Source organism: Melanostigma gelatinosum, assembly GCF_949748355.1.
Source record: "Melanostigma gelatinosum genome assembly, chromosome: 3".
NCBI lineage: Eukaryota > Metazoa > Chordata > Actinopteri > Perciformes > Zoarcidae > Melanostigma > Melanostigma gelatinosum.
This window is the reverse complement of record NC_136636.1, coordinates 24,354,817-24,370,324: the sequence shown is the minus strand read 5'-3', so window position 1 is coordinate 24,370,324 and position 15,508 is coordinate 24,354,817. Positions and strand designations below refer to the sequence as shown.

General features: G+C 42.0%; 1 protein-coding gene across 1 annotated transcript in view; it reads left to right on the top strand.

The window, feature by feature from the left end:
* Positions 1 to 380: 380 nt before the first annotated feature.
* LOC306797391 (scavenger receptor cysteine-rich domain-containing protein DMBT1-like) overlaps positions 381 to 15,508 on the top strand; it is a gene marked incomplete at both ends in the record, with an annotated part of 34,834 nt that continues 19,706 nt past the window's right edge. The window contains 3 exons of the mRNA XM_079296735.1: positions 381 to 546; positions 2,355 to 2,603; positions 14,323 to 14,637. Coding sequence (XP_079152861.1) covers positions 381 to 546; positions 2,355 to 2,603; positions 14,323 to 14,637 — 730 coding nt within the window. The remainder of the gene's footprint in view (positions 547 to 2,354; positions 2,604 to 14,322; positions 14,638 to 15,508) is intronic.

The following is a 15,508-nucleotide window of genomic DNA, read 5'->3' as shown; positions in this document are numbered from 1 at the left end:
ATATCTCTATCATCCTGACCAAGAACCTGTGAATTAACTCCCAATGTACCCAGATCCATCTGTCAAAGTTTATACTTTGTTTTCTTTCATTCTTTTTATCTCAAACTCTTTTACTTTACACCTAATTTACATCCATTGTATGACATATTGCCTATCGTAGAACCACACATTTTCCAGATAATTTCTCATATTTGCCTCAGAAGAATCATGTGAACTGAGAGTATATGTAAAGAGTTCATAATAAAGATGATAAAAACAATCATAATAATGAAGAAGCTAAATGATTAGATAAAGTACAGTTACATTGAAGAGATGGGGCTTTTGCGCAATACTGCTGTTGCCATATGTTGACAGATATTTTGCTTTCACTTCAACTAGATATGACTACAGTGAGACTGGTCAACTCTGACAGCAGCTGCTCTGGCAGAGTGGAGATCTTCCACAACAGCACTTGGGGGACGGTGTGTGACGACAGTTGGGATGTGAATGACGCTCAGGTGGTGTGTCAACAGCTGGGCTGTGGCAGGGCTCTGTCGGCACCAAGACGTGCACATTTTGGACAAGGAAGTGGACCAATCTGGCTGGATGACCTTCAGTGTTCAGGAACTGAGTCATCACTAAAATACTGTAGACACAGAGGATTAGGAACCCACAACTGTCGCCATTCTGAGGATGCTGGTGCCATCTGTGAAGGTAACTTTGTCCATGTAAATTTAAAAAAGAATTCTGCACAGTTATAACTAGTGAATTTTGAAAAGACATTGTTCTATTTCACAAACAATACTGCAATAAAGTGCTGCTGGAAATGGTCCTAAAACCATCTTTGAGTTGAATATTTAGATTAATGGAAGTCAATGGGATTTTTGACTGAATTTTGTTAGGATGCCTGAAATAAGGTCTGGTTAATACGAGATTAAGAGATTTAATAATGTTGTTCAATGACATAAAATTCATCAGTAAATATCCCACTTGTGAAATTTGAAGTTTTAAAGTTTGTTAAAAAAAGATGGTTGCTAACAAGTGCCTAAATCAGACTAACTAACATCATGATGCTGAACTATAGTCTGCCTTTAGGTCGGTGGTGGTGGCGGCGTGAAGTCATGAGACTGTGCTGTAGTTGGTTTGTTGTCTTAACGTCATCTCTTTACTTATGCTGATTGCGTCTATGATTTCAATAATGATAAAAGTGGTCTTAATTTGTGAAGATGAGCTTAGGAAACAAAATGTGTTGGTACCATGACCTAGTTTAGCCAACGATTTTATTTTGGAAATTATCCAAAATCCCATTGGCTTTTTGTCGAGGGAACCAGTAAGAGGCTAACTTCCAGGTTGGCCTACAAAAATGTCATCCCTGCAGCACTCTAGATCACTTATTCTCAACTGGTGGGTCGCAACCCAAAAGTGGGTCGCGGACCCGGTTTCAGTGGGTCGCGGCCTTCGCCTGACAAAAAAAGTGATTTAATTTTGAAGGGGAATTTTTTTTTTAAGCAGCGGAATTATTCCAGCATTTACGGCTCTTGTTCAGCGGTGCAGGAAACGCACCGATCAATGCGCAGCTCATCCAATCAAATATGGGCATTCTGAAGAGTTTCTTGACTGGAGTGAGATGTACACACACCCTGACACACTGGGAGAGAGAGAGGGAGAGCGCGCGCAGAGCAGGACTGTCTAAGTCAAATCATAGAATGATCTCCAAAAGAGGGAAATGTCCAGAGAGACCAGAGTCATTAGACTCTGACTGGACAGACTCATAGAGGTGAATTCTTCAAACACTAATTTCTCTTTTTAGAAGATGAGAAAAATATAAAGTTGTGGCTTTTTCACTTCACGCTGAATGAACTGAATTGAAAGCTGCAGATCATTTCAGTGAAAATTACTACTCTAAATTGAATCTGTTACGTAATTTATTTTTCAGTCCAGTCGTTATTTATTGTTAAATTATATAAAATTTATACTCGTGGGTCGCGGCTTGTAATTAAGGGGTGATGGTGGGTCCCGCAGCCAGACCAGTTGAGAACCACTGCTCTAGATATCTCCAGCTTCCTGTCCGTTAACCTGTGTATCAACTCCCAATGTACCCAGAACCATCTGTCACATTTTATACCGAGTTTTGTGACATTTTATCTTTGAATCTCTTATTCCTTTTACCCCAAATTTGCATCTATTTCATAGAACCACACATTTTCTATTTAAGTTCTCATCATTTCCTCAGAAGAATCATGAGTGAAGTGAGTATATGTAAGAGTTCATGATGATGCTAAATGATCAAGTGCCGTTACATTGAAGAGATGGCTTTTTGGCAATACTAATGTTGCCATGTGAGTTGACAGATATTTTGTGTTCACTTCAACCAGATATGACCGCAGTGAGACTGGTCAACTCTAACAGCAGCTGCTCTGGCAGAGTGGAGATCTTCCACAACGGCAATTGGGGAACGGTGTGTGACGACGACTGGGATTGGAATGACGCTCAGGTGGTGTGTCAACAGCTGGGCTGTGGCAGAGCTCTGTCGGCACCAGGAAGTGCACATTTTGGACAAGGAAGTGGACCAATCTGGCTGGCTGACCTTCAGTGTTCAGGGAATGAGTCTTCACTAACAGACTGTACACACAGAGGATTAGGAACCCACAACTGTGGTCATTCTGAGGATGCTGGTGTCGTCTGTGAAGGTAACTTTGTACATCTCCAAATTTCTTCTTTTTTTCTGAACAAATATTACTGGAGAATTTAAAAAGGAAAAAAAAGACATTGTTGTTCAATTTCACGCAATAAAGTGCTGCTGTAAATAGTCCTAAAACCAGTGGCAGGCCATGCATTTTGTACTTTGGCCATCAGTGCTGTCCTACTACAGTTGAACCACCTCCTAATAACCTCACTATTACGCCTCATGACGGGATGCTTCGTCATTAACGGGCAATGCATTTAGTCAAAATCAATGTAATTAACACCATGACGAGAACGAACTCGCAAGAACCAGTCTCGTACATTTATTTGACCACAAAGCAGGTAGAATAACATAAAACTCAAATAACATGATACAACAGGCCTCTGCACATTCTGGCAAAATTACATTGCTAAAACACGAATTCTGTCTCACACTCAAGGGCACGGGGCCATTCAAATATTATTCACAGCAGAGAACCATATTAACCATTTCATAAAAAAATGTAAAACTGTAGTAACTATACTGCAGATGTAAAAAAAGCAGTTCACTTACCAAAGCTGCTGTTCACCATTTAAAGACAAAGTCCATCCTCTCTTTGATTACAAAGAGTTAAATGTGACGGTTGTACAGTACATCGATGTAGTTCAGTTCCAGCAAGAGGTCCGTCTCTATTCAGGGACGCCAGAGATGACAGTCGAGCCTCCCCAGTTGTACTTCTTGAATAAGTTTTTATTTATTTTTCAATGTCAAACTCTCTTACTTTACACCTAATTTACATCTATTGTATGAAATATTGCATATCACAGAACCTCTCATTTTCCAGATAATTTCTTATCTTTACCACAGAAGAATCATGTGTGAACGTAACATGTGTATGATATGTTAGACTTCATCATATTAATAATAAAGAAGCTAAATGATTAAATCAAGTTCAGTTACATTGATGAGATGGGGCTTTTGCTCAATACTGCTGTTGCCATATGTTGAGAGATTTTTGTTTTTCAATTTAACCAGATATGACCGCAGTGAGACTGGTCAACTCTAACAGCAGCTGCTCTGGCAGAGTGGAGATCTTCCACAACGGCAATTGGGGGACGGTGTGTGACGACGTTTGGGATTTGAATGATGCTCAGGTGGTGTGTCAACAGCTGGGCTGTGGCAGAGCTCTGTCGGCACCAAGAAGTGCACATTTTGGACAAGGAAGTGGACCAATCTGGCTGGATGACCTTCAGTGTTCAGGAATTGAGTCATCACTAACACACTGTACACACAGAGGATTAGGAACCCACAACTGTGTTCATTCTGAGGATGCTGGTGTCATCTGTGAAGGTAACTTTATATAGCTACACTTTTTTTTCTGCATAAATAAAACTGGAGGATGACTAAAACATGGTTATTAATTTAACCTTGCAGGTTTCCAGTAGGACGTCTGTTAACACAGACCATTGGACCAAAAACCTGTGAGTACGAAATATAACCAGGTATCAGAGCTGACATCTCGGCACAGTGAACTGTTCTGAATTTATAACCATGTTTCTTTTCGTCTTGATCTTTAGGCGAGGACTGACCGAATGCTGCTAATATGTATTTAAATATATACAAAATGACATCAAGAAAATAAAATCTATATTCACACACTTGTATTTCATTCAACCATTTCTACTATGCTCGAAATCAACATATTTGATATCATTACTTTATATCTAAGCTGTTTTAGCTGTTCTGCAACCCTGCAAAATGAACCCGCGTTTAATGTGGGGTACATGGAGACAAGACTATCGCACATGCTCAAACTAGCCCCAACTTAGGTGAGAGGGACTAGCACAGGCTAACTAACATGCTAAAAATTACACACGTCCTTCAGTAACATTTAACCAAACAGATTTAGCATGAAACGACTCATTCAAACCTACCGATTTTGATGTCCAGGAGCCGGAAATTCTAGGAAATGCTATCTTATTAGTGTCGCTAGCACTACACGATCGGTCTTAATAAAATACTTAACCACTAAACTACAACATGAAACGCAGGGTCGTCCTGGAGGACCATGTGCACAGGTAGGTCGGTACAGGTCCTTGTAACCGTACAGCAGTGGTGGGCCTGCAAGGCCTTCTCTGCTGGCCTAAACAGAATCACGATGTTATATCTATTTTATAATTAATTTTTCTAAAATACTCATTTATAAAAAAAATTTCCCCAGTTGCTCTGCTTCCAGTGCAGCTTGTTTTAAGTAGAGCTTTTATCCAATCAGATTTCACCTCTGTGTCTCTAGGTTAGAAGAGATGCCCCAGGCCTGCACACTCAGGAGTGCATCCCTGTGCAGGTTAAGTGAATGGGGACGATATTGTTGATTGTCATAGTGTTCAACCAATCAGATCTTTAGTTTGACATGTTGGGCGTATTCTTTGAGTGTCAGCGCCTGCTCGCCAGCCTACAATGAATGAATTTTATTTATATTGCGCTTTTCACAGACATATCACAAAGTGCTTAACAGAGCAGACATTTAAATGACATTTTAATGATTTCAGCATTAAGTGCAGCTCAGTTTCCATGTGCAGCTCTGCCGCGAGGTGCAGAGTGTGCTGTGATTGGTCAGTGGGCGAGCATGTGACCATCGTGAAACGAAACTTAACAGCAGAGGGTAGTGAATCACATCACGTGATGCAGCTCAGCCAATCAAATATGGGCATTCTGACTGAGCGAAATGTCTCTCTTAGACTCCTCTTGTATCTTGTCCTTGGCAGTAGGGACAGACGGGTGACGCAGGGAGAAAAACAGGTTTGAGGTAAACAGTTTTACCCCTGACTTGTTCAGGCAAATTCCATGCGCTGCAAAAAGATGTCTGCGCTCCCAGAAAAGGTAGAAATTGTTGATAAAATGTACTGAATGGTCAGCACATGCAGTTGACAGCCATCTGTTCAGTGCAAACAGCCTGCTGAATCCTCCATCTCCTCCTCTGACTGGTGGAAGAGGGCCACTGATAAACACCTCAGCCTTGACAGAGCTGACTGTGTTTAACAGATCAATAAAGTCTCGCTTCAGAACTTCAGACTGTTGTTTCACAATATCACAGCTTCCTGTATGCACGATGATGTTTTTAGCTGTGGGATAGTCGATGTTTTTAGCTGTGGGATAGTCAGCCACGATGTCCAGGAATTTGTCTCATGTCAGAGACCATATCTTTCGGAAAGCAGAGTATTTTGGTGTTCTTGCTGCACAGTTTTCTGACATCTTTTACAGCATAGTCACCAACAATCAGAGTCTCAGGCCCAGTCACTAGCTTTGCCTGCGGCCTTTTCTCACATTTACTCTCAGTTCTTACCCTGCTTTGAGTAGATGGCTGCTTATCCAGGTCATCAGATGGAGATTTATGATCCTGCGACAATGGAGCAAATCTGTTTTGAAGTTATAGGCTTGGTTGTTGTGGCGGTATTTTGCAGGTTTTACTTTCCTTAGTTGTCCTTGGCTTTGTCCGTCTGGGTGCAGGGGTTGAGGAGGAGTTCTGCCCGTGTGCTAGTGCAGGCCAGTCAGTCGCATAAGATTCATTATCTGCTCTCTCCTCCTGTTTCTTGGTAGGCCTGGTTATGCTAGTTAGCAGTGTCTTAGCTTGCATTTGTCCAGTGTTTTGAGTCCATGGTAGAGTGGTATCATTCTCACACAGTCCATTTACTTCCGCGTTTACTTCTAGTCGGTAGATTTTTGTTTCCAAGACTGCAATCTTCTGTAGGAGTTTGTAGTAGTCATCCATGGAGAAGGGAGGCATCTTGCTGCTACTTAGCTTTAACTTAGCTGCTAGTTAGCATGAGCCAACAATCCAAATAGCTCAACGACTTTCTGGATTTGTCTTCACTCAAACGTTGAAGAGTGATATATGTGATATATCTGGCAAGATATATGTGATATATCTGGCAAATTGAAACAAGAAAATGCAAGCAGAGGCAAGAGCAAGCAGCAAAGCGACTGCACTTGTTATGAATGAAGATCGAGTGAACAGACTGAGATCGAGGCGTTTAGCTCAATTCAAGCAATAACATTTATTTGTGACAGAAGTATTATGTCCAGCAGTTAAACGTGCACGGACCAAAAGGCAAAAGTGAAACCTAAGAGCGCTTATACAGAGTAAGCAGGCGTGTCCATTCTGGTTCTCCTTGTGGAGCCATTGGTCAAAATCAAAGCAGAGGCGGATTTGTTTTTAGCATTCAAATGGCCTGATGGAGCACTGGGCAACGTCACCCACAATGGCTCATGTCCGGAACCCGCCTTCTCTGGAACGTCAGTGTGTGTGAAATGTTGATGTCCAGCATATTGTTAACACTTAAGGTGCAGAAAAAGGGTGCAGTTCTAAACTATTTCGAAGTCTCTGTGTGAATAGATAAAAAGAGCTCTTCTCCTACTCTAAGATGGCAGTTTCTGCCCTAATCTGGTGGTTTAAGCAAGCGTTACTTTCAGGGCCACTGTATCTGTTTCTATCGTACGAACGGGTGACGGAATGCCCCATTCTGCGTTTTTGACCTACTTACAGTGACCTCACAACTCCACAATATAAGCTTTACAAGTATAGCGCATATTATTTAACAGTGAATGAATATATTTTATTTACACACTCTCTCATCAAGGTCGTAGAGTCATAAGACGATTTCTTTGGGCCGTGATTTGTCATTAAGGAGTGATGGTGGGTCCCACAGACAGACCAGCCGAGAACCATTGTCCTCCACGCAATCCGACCGAAAAGGCCCAGACCAGAGGTTTGAACACGGGCGCCTGAAGACGCTCGCACGCCTCGGAGGATTGGATCCCCCGCTCGGCTATAGACGAGACTGTTTACTAGTTTCTTCGTGGAGAAAAGGGTACCGTTGGAAAAGCTGGTGTCGGTGATTACAGACGGGGCTCCCGCGATGACGGGCCGGCATGCAGGCTTCATTGCGCAATGCAAAGGTGACCCAGACTTCGCACAATTTCTACATTACCACTGGATCATTCACCAGCAGGCGCCATGTGCAAAAGTAACCGACTTTAATCATGTGATGATACAAACATATCAGAGATGTGATACCTCTGACTTACAAATGTTGAAACAGATTAACAGAAATAAAAGTTGCATGTTTAAATATGTATGTGTAGCTATACCATCATTGTTGTGGAAATCATTATTAACTGACATGTGATCAAACAGTCTCTTAACATATATTATTGTTATTAAGGTGATCTGTGCAACTTTGTTATTCAGGAAGTTTGTATCAAATAAGTAGCCCTTCGTACTACTCGGTACCCTTGCAGTAGCTCTCAGTTTAAAAAAGGTTGGTGACCCCTGGTCTATTGCATCCATGGGTACTTCTCAAGTCTCTTAATTGCATCCCCGTTTCCCTCACTTGCGTCCTTTCCTTGCGTCTTAGTCCCTCCCACCAGGGATGCATGGAGGAAACTATGCAAGGAGAGAGGAACGAGGAAATATGTTTTAAAATACATGAGACGTCCTTTCCTCAGTTGCGTCACGTGAAGCGACGTCTGTTTCTGATGACGGTGGCTGATGATCACAGCTGGATCAGCTGTCAGTCGGCTTTAACAGCTGGAGAGACTTTCGAGAAGTTTGTGTCTGTTCACGTGATCACTGTACTTAATAATACTAATAACTAATAAAGACACACAGTTATCATCAGTGTAGAGGTGTTTTCTCTCTGTAGTCTGTTAACAAACTGTGTCCTGTGTTCTGTTTATAAGCGCAGGATCGATTTCTACGGCGGAATGCGATCGTCCTATTTATGAATTATTTGCATCTGTACATTTTGAAATTGTGACTGTGGCGTCATCATTAAATAACCCAGAATATGATTATTGTTTCTCTTAAATTATAAAACTAGTCAAACACTCAGGAATGATGTAAAAAGTGTTTCATCTCTCCAGCTCTCTCTGACTTTAATTGTTTCCATAATAAAGGTTATTGAGGGAAATATCAGATCATGAAAACACAAATCTTTCTAATAAATTAAGAAAGTTGTTTGTGGTTCTTTTGTTGTTCAGACTACAATGAACATTTATTTAAATCAGATGTTGAACCAGAGAACAAATCAAATATAAAGCTTGAGTTTATTCTGTGATCTGTCTTCACTCTGGTGTTAAACTCAGTCAGTCAGTCCGATCGGCTGCAGCGTCCAATCACATAACTGATGAACAATGAGGGGGCGTGTCGACTGTTAAAAGACTTCCTGGAAGTCTGTTCTCGTGGTTCCTCGCTCATGGCTCCTCCAAGGTCCCTCCATCCTCGATCCTCGCTCCTCAAGCTACATTAGAGCTTTGGGACGGCCGTCAATATCGCAGCGCAGAAACAACTTCCGGTTCAAGCGAGGATCGAGGAGCGAGGAAATGACAATTAAGAGACTTGAGAAGTACCCCATAGGTATGGCCAAATCCCAATGTCCCCCCTTACGGACTCACGGACTTTGAGGCGCGCTCCCGTGAAGTCCGTGAGGGTTTAGGGATGTCCCACTGTCAAATCGTCAACTGTTTGAGGGCTCTCTTGCAGACATCTTGAGCCCTTTATGAACCCTTTCCGTAAGTCAGCATGGTATGCTGACTTAGCCTCAGTGAATTACCCACAAATCATTGCAATGTGACATTAAACACGGGGTAACCAGTGGACGCATGGAGACGTAAAAAAAATAAGAAGAGAAAACAAGGACGGCTCACGTGTGTTCAGCCTGTCATATTCAATTTACTCAAACATCAAGGGTTAAAGATGGAACAAAAAATAAACATGAAATCAGAGAATATTTATTTATTTCTTCATCAAATATTTGATTTTGTCATTGAAGCTGTTTTGACTAAATGAGTAAATGCTTATATAAAATGACCTCTCACTTGTGAGGAAAGAGTCTGAAAGACTTTCAAATCAGGGAGTACAAAGTATAAAATAATACACACAATTATACATCATATTTTTTGTCGTCATGGTAACGTGATATGTTGAAGCAAAGTGTTGTCCCATTCCTATTTACACCATTTCAAGCCCTCACAGTCTCTCACACTCAACCACTTTCCAGGTGACGTCAGTAAGTTCTTGAGGGTTCAGGGTTTGAGGGTTTAGGGGGGACATTGGGATTTGGCCTATATCCCAAAGCCCTTAATCGCATCCCCGTTCTTCTTCTTCTTTTAAGTTTTATGGAGGATTGTGTAGGAAATTTAGGTTTAGAAGTGTGCTTTAAGAATTTATAATTAGAAGTGTTTTAGGATTCATAATTAGAGGGGTGTTTTAAGATTTATTGTTCGAAGTGTTTCTTAGTTGAATTTGTAGCACCTTTAGAGGTGGCTAGTAAAATGTTAGCAAGTACTTGGGACGTACCAATTATGCTTGGAAAACTTGTGAAGTTTTTGCCAAAAGTTGCAAATCCTTATCTTTATATAGTATGTTTACCATAGAAGTGTTAAGCCATAAAAGACAGTCATTGAACGTATAAAACTGTGAAGAATAGCCAAGGGTCAGACAGGGATTTCCAGACAAGCATTTACAGGAACGAGGCATCACACCCGCGCGAGGGTCCTCCGGCTGGCTGACGCGAGAAGGAGGAGCCAGCTGGATTTAGCCAATAGAAACTAAGACAGGCATTATTGGAGGGTTTTTCGAACTATGAAAAGAAAGGCAGAGGAAGAATTCTTTCTCTTTGCTCCCGTTTCATCTTGTGGGTCGTTACGCTTTCAGGGTGAGGCGCGGGTGAATGCTTTTCCGCGCGGATCATATTTCTATATTTTCCCTAAATAATGTACTTCACTTTGCAATTGTTTTAGCTTCTGTAGTATTAAATACTTTTGATTACAATTGAGACCGGCTGACTTTTTGGCAGAGGCTGGATCACATGCGGTCTCCCCCACAGTTGCGAGAGGTTCATGAACCTAACAATGGCATCCAGTGAAAGGTGCATTCCCGCCACCTACTGTATTGGAGTGTGGACAAGAGTAACCTATCCCCTTAAAAAACATTTCCTGCCCACAAGGTTAATGCATCTTTTAGGTTTAGTTCCTCAACTCCCAGCTTCCTCTTCAACCTGTCTCGCTCAAGTGTGAATTTCTGGCAATGACAAATGATGTGGTCTACAGATTCTGGTATCTGGCAGTGCTCACATAGTCCTGTTCGGTGTTTATTTATTAGTTGCATTGTTTTGTTCAGCCTTGTGTGCCCAATCATCAGTCTCGTTAATATGTATTCTTCTGTGGTGCTTCTTCTGGATGGCCTCCCTTTGCCAACTTCTCTCTGAACAGCATAAAGATGTCTTCCTGTTTCTCCTACATCCAGGGGCGGACTGGCCATCGGGGATACCGGGGGAATCCCCGGTAGGCCGACGGGGTTTGGGCCGGTCTCTGACATCGCCGGCCCCGACTATATTATATGCTTCACAGAACACGTTCAATTGACTCTAATACCGAAAGTCAATAATCAGTGAAAACTGCATCAACAGTATAAACTGACATTATACTACTCCTTGCGATCCGAGGACGCCATAGCACGGCTGGACACTACGGTGCTTTTAAAAACTTTTCTCCATAACCGCGGTCTGCGCCGTGCGCTCGTGCCGGGCGACGGTCGGGGCGGGGCCGCGGAGGTGCGAATGGCCGCCATAGACCGGCGAAATACAGGGGCGGCTCGACTGTCACGGCGTCCATGAATCGAGAAGGACTTCTTACTGGAACTGAAACGATGTACTGGGATTAAATTCTTTGTCAACAAAGAATTTGGTAAGTGACAAACTGCGTTTGTTTTTTTACATCTGCAGTAACGTTTTTATGAATAATATTTGATGGCTCGTGCTCTTGTGTGGTGGAATGCGTGGATCCGCTGCAGGTCTGCTGGATTGATGTGCTTTGTTGTCATATGAATATATGTGACTGGTTCTTATGACTTTGTGGCTGTCATTGTGTTAATTACGTTGATTTGACTATGCGAGTTACAAAGCGAGCTCAAACGTCTGGCACGACAGTGGGATAGGCTGAAGGCATCAGTATTTGAGGAGTACACAACCAAGACAACAGAACCCGGGCCGGAGGATGCTGAAGATGAGGCTGAAGATGAGGCAGAGATGGTTTACAAAAAGTGCTCATCTTGCAAGGACTGTCCAATCTGTTGCTACCGAGTTCTGAAGCAGTACAACCTCCTGACAGATGCATACCACATCATAGGCCTTGCATACAGGTTCCTGATTATCCTCTCTGTCACACAGGTAGCATGCGAGCGAAGCTTTTCGACGCTGAAATATATCAAAAACAGGCTCAGGAGCTCGCTCTCTCAACAGCACCTGGAGGCTTTTATGTTGATGGCTACTCAGACAGATGTTTTGCAGATGCTGGACAGTGAGAAAATCATAGACGGTGTTGCAGAAAAGAGTGAGCTGCTGCAAAAACCGTGCATTGAGTGGGCAGCGCGCCGTGTATTGAGTGGGCCGGTCTGACAGTAACTCCCGGGCCACTTTTTCCCCCCATTCCGCCCCTGCCTACATCCCAACTGTGCTGCCATTCCTTACTAATGTTTCTTTTGATTGTTGATTTAGCTTCTGCTTTGCTGAGTAAAATGTCTGTCTTGTTTTTGTTAATTTATCTGCTCTTTCGTTTCCTTTTACCCCTCTATGTGCTGGTACCCACATAAATTATACAAAAATACCCATATTCTTAAGTCAGAACAGTGTTTCGTATTTTTCATAAATTAAATCCTGCCTGCTATGGGAGGTGAATGATTGTAATGAGGATAATACTGAACAGAAATCTGAACAGACAATGACCTTTTCGATCCGAACCTCCTCTACCCACTGCAGTGCTGTTAAAATGACCAACGTCTCAACTGTATAAACAGACAGATGATCTGATGTTCTCCCTTTGACTTCATATTGCAAGGTTGGTATGGTGACCGCCAAACCAGTTCTACCTGTATTAGGATCTTTAGATCCATCTGTGCATGCTGGAGTAAATTACTGATATGTTGTCAGTCGGCTTTAACAGCTGGAGAGACTTTTGAGAAGTTTGTGTCTGTGCACATGATCACTGTACTTAATAATAACAACTAATAATACGAATAACTATTAAAGACACACAGTAATCATCACTGTACTTAATAATAGTAACTAATAATACTAGCACAGACACAAACTTCTCAAAAGTCTCTCCAGCTGTTAAGGCCGACTGTGATCAGAGCCGTCATCAGAAACAGACGTCGCTTCACGTGATGCAACTGAGGAAAGGAAGTTTCATGTATCTTAAAACATATTTCCTCGTTTCCGCTCTCCTTGCATGGTTTCAAAGGACACAAGTGAGGGAAACGGGGATGCGATTAAGAGCTGTGGGATGTACCCATGGATGAAATAGACCCTTATCACCCCCGCCATTTTGACATATAATTGCAGAGTGAACACAGGTGTGATTAAAATAAATGGCTCTGTTACATTTAGGTGGCTGGGGCCCTGGTATTGTGCATGCTGGCTCACTGGAATGAATTTGAAACTAAATAGAATGGGACCTTCATCAGTTTGATCAATCACACCTGTGTTTACCCTGCAATTATGCGCCAGATTGGCTGCTGCGAAAAGTGCATATAAAGAGACTTGGGATGTACCCTGCGTTAGGACTGGAGTCAATCATTTAGCAAGCCAGAAGAGTCGGCTTTGATGCAGTTTGGCAAAGTGCCTCTTTTGTCCGATTCAGCAAGTGTGGGTCCTATCTCCTGTATGTGGCCCGTGATGAGGGGGACTCGTGGAATGCTGTTGCTCCTGTTAATTCAGACATTAACAGGATGGACAGGTAAAGTAATTGATGTATCATCAGGTTTAAGCTTAAATTCTTCTTTACATGAAGCTGCACTAATTGATGTTTCATATTCACAATGGATCAAATAATTTCTTGTAATGTGAAGGGAGTTGCAGAGAGTATGGAAACCACAGAGAATTAGTTTTCAGTGGCAAAGTTCTGATCAACCCACTGTACACTACCTGCCCAGCACCAAAGAGCAGGCAGAAAAAGTTAGCAATGATGCGCTCTTCTCACAGCAGCCATTTTAACATATCATTGCAGGGTAAACCCAGGTACAATTGCTAACATTGATTACGGCCCCGTTTCATTTAGGTGGGCCATGGCCCTGGTATTGTGGATGCTGGCTCACTGGAATGACTGTGACAAATGGACTGGGCCCACAATTAACTTTATTGTCACCTGTGTCAAAATGGCGTCTTGTTCTATGACATAAAATATGTCTGTGAATAACTCACTTGTGAAATTTGAAGGTTTTAAGTTTCTGAAAAATGATTGTTGCTAACAAGTGCCTAAATGAGACGAATGAACATCAACATGCTAAACTATAGTCTGCCTTTAGCGTAGTGGTGGTGGCGTAAAGACAGTGGTAGTTTGTTTATATCAAACTCTTTCACTTTAACCCTCGCGTTACATCCATTGTATGAAATATTGCACATCATAGAACCCCACATTTTCCAGATAATTTCTCATCTTTACCTCAGAAGAATCATGTGTGAAGGGACAGTATGATATGTAAGAGTTCATAATAATAATAAAGCTAAATGATTAAATTAAGTTCAGTTACATTTAAGAGATGTGGCGTTTGCTCAATATTGCTGTAATTTGCAAGCAGTTGCCATGTGGGTTGACTGATATTTTGCTTTCACTTCAATCAGATATGACCGCAGTGAGACTGGTCAACTCTGACAGCAGCTGCTCTGGCAGAGTGGAGGTCTTCCACAACGGCAATTGGGGGACGGTGTGTGACGACAGTTGGGATTGGAATGATGCTCAGGTGGTGTGTCAACAGCTGGGCTGTGGCAGGGCTCTGTCAGCACCAGGAAGTGCACATTTTGGACAAGGAAGTGGACCAATCTGGCTGGATGACCTTCAGTGTTCAGGAACTGAGTCATCACTAACAGACTGTACACACAGAGGATTAGGAACCCACAATTGTCGTCATTCTGAGGATGCTGGTGTCATCTGTGAAGGTAACGTTGTACATCTACACATGCTTTTTTTTCTGCACAAATATAATTTTGAAAAAACATTAATTCCATTAAATTTCACAAACGATACAATAATATAGTTACAATGAAGTGCTGCTGGAAATGGCCCTAAAATGCAGCTGTGAGTTGAATTTTTACACTCGTGGAAGTCAATAGCAATTTTGACAAGGTTTTTGGTAAGACTCCTGAAATATTTACTGACAGAAAATATGTCAGTAAATATCCCACTTGTGAAATTTTAAGCTTCTGAAAAATGTTGGTTGCTAACAAGTGCCTAAATGAGGCTACTGAACATCATCGTGCTGAACTATAATCTTTAGCTCAGTGGTGGTGGCGTGAAGTCATGAGACAGTCGTGTAGTTTGTTTCGTCGTGACGTGACTTTTTTACTTCTGCGGGTTGCATCTATGATTTAAATGAAGTAGTGTTGATTTGGGAAGATGAACTTAATAAACAAAACATGTTTGTATCATAAACTGGTTTAGCCTCAGACTTTATTTCCTGTAATAATCTCAAATCCCATTGGCTTTTTCATAATCAGAACCATTATTGCCAAGTATGTTACACATACAAGGAATTTGACTTGGTGAATAGTGCATAACAATGACCACAGTGCAATAATCAAGGCATCATTTATAAATATATATTTCTATTTACACAAGGCGCTTAAAAGACTTCATGACCACAGAGGTCAGGGCGACAGGCCTGTAGTCATTTAGTCCTGTGAACCTTCGTGTTTTTGGGGGACGGGGATGATGGTGGCGCAATTGAAGATGTCTGTGAATACCGGAGACTGCTGATCAGCACAATGCTTTAGGGTGGAGGGAGAGGCTGGCTGCTTTGCGGGGGTTCTG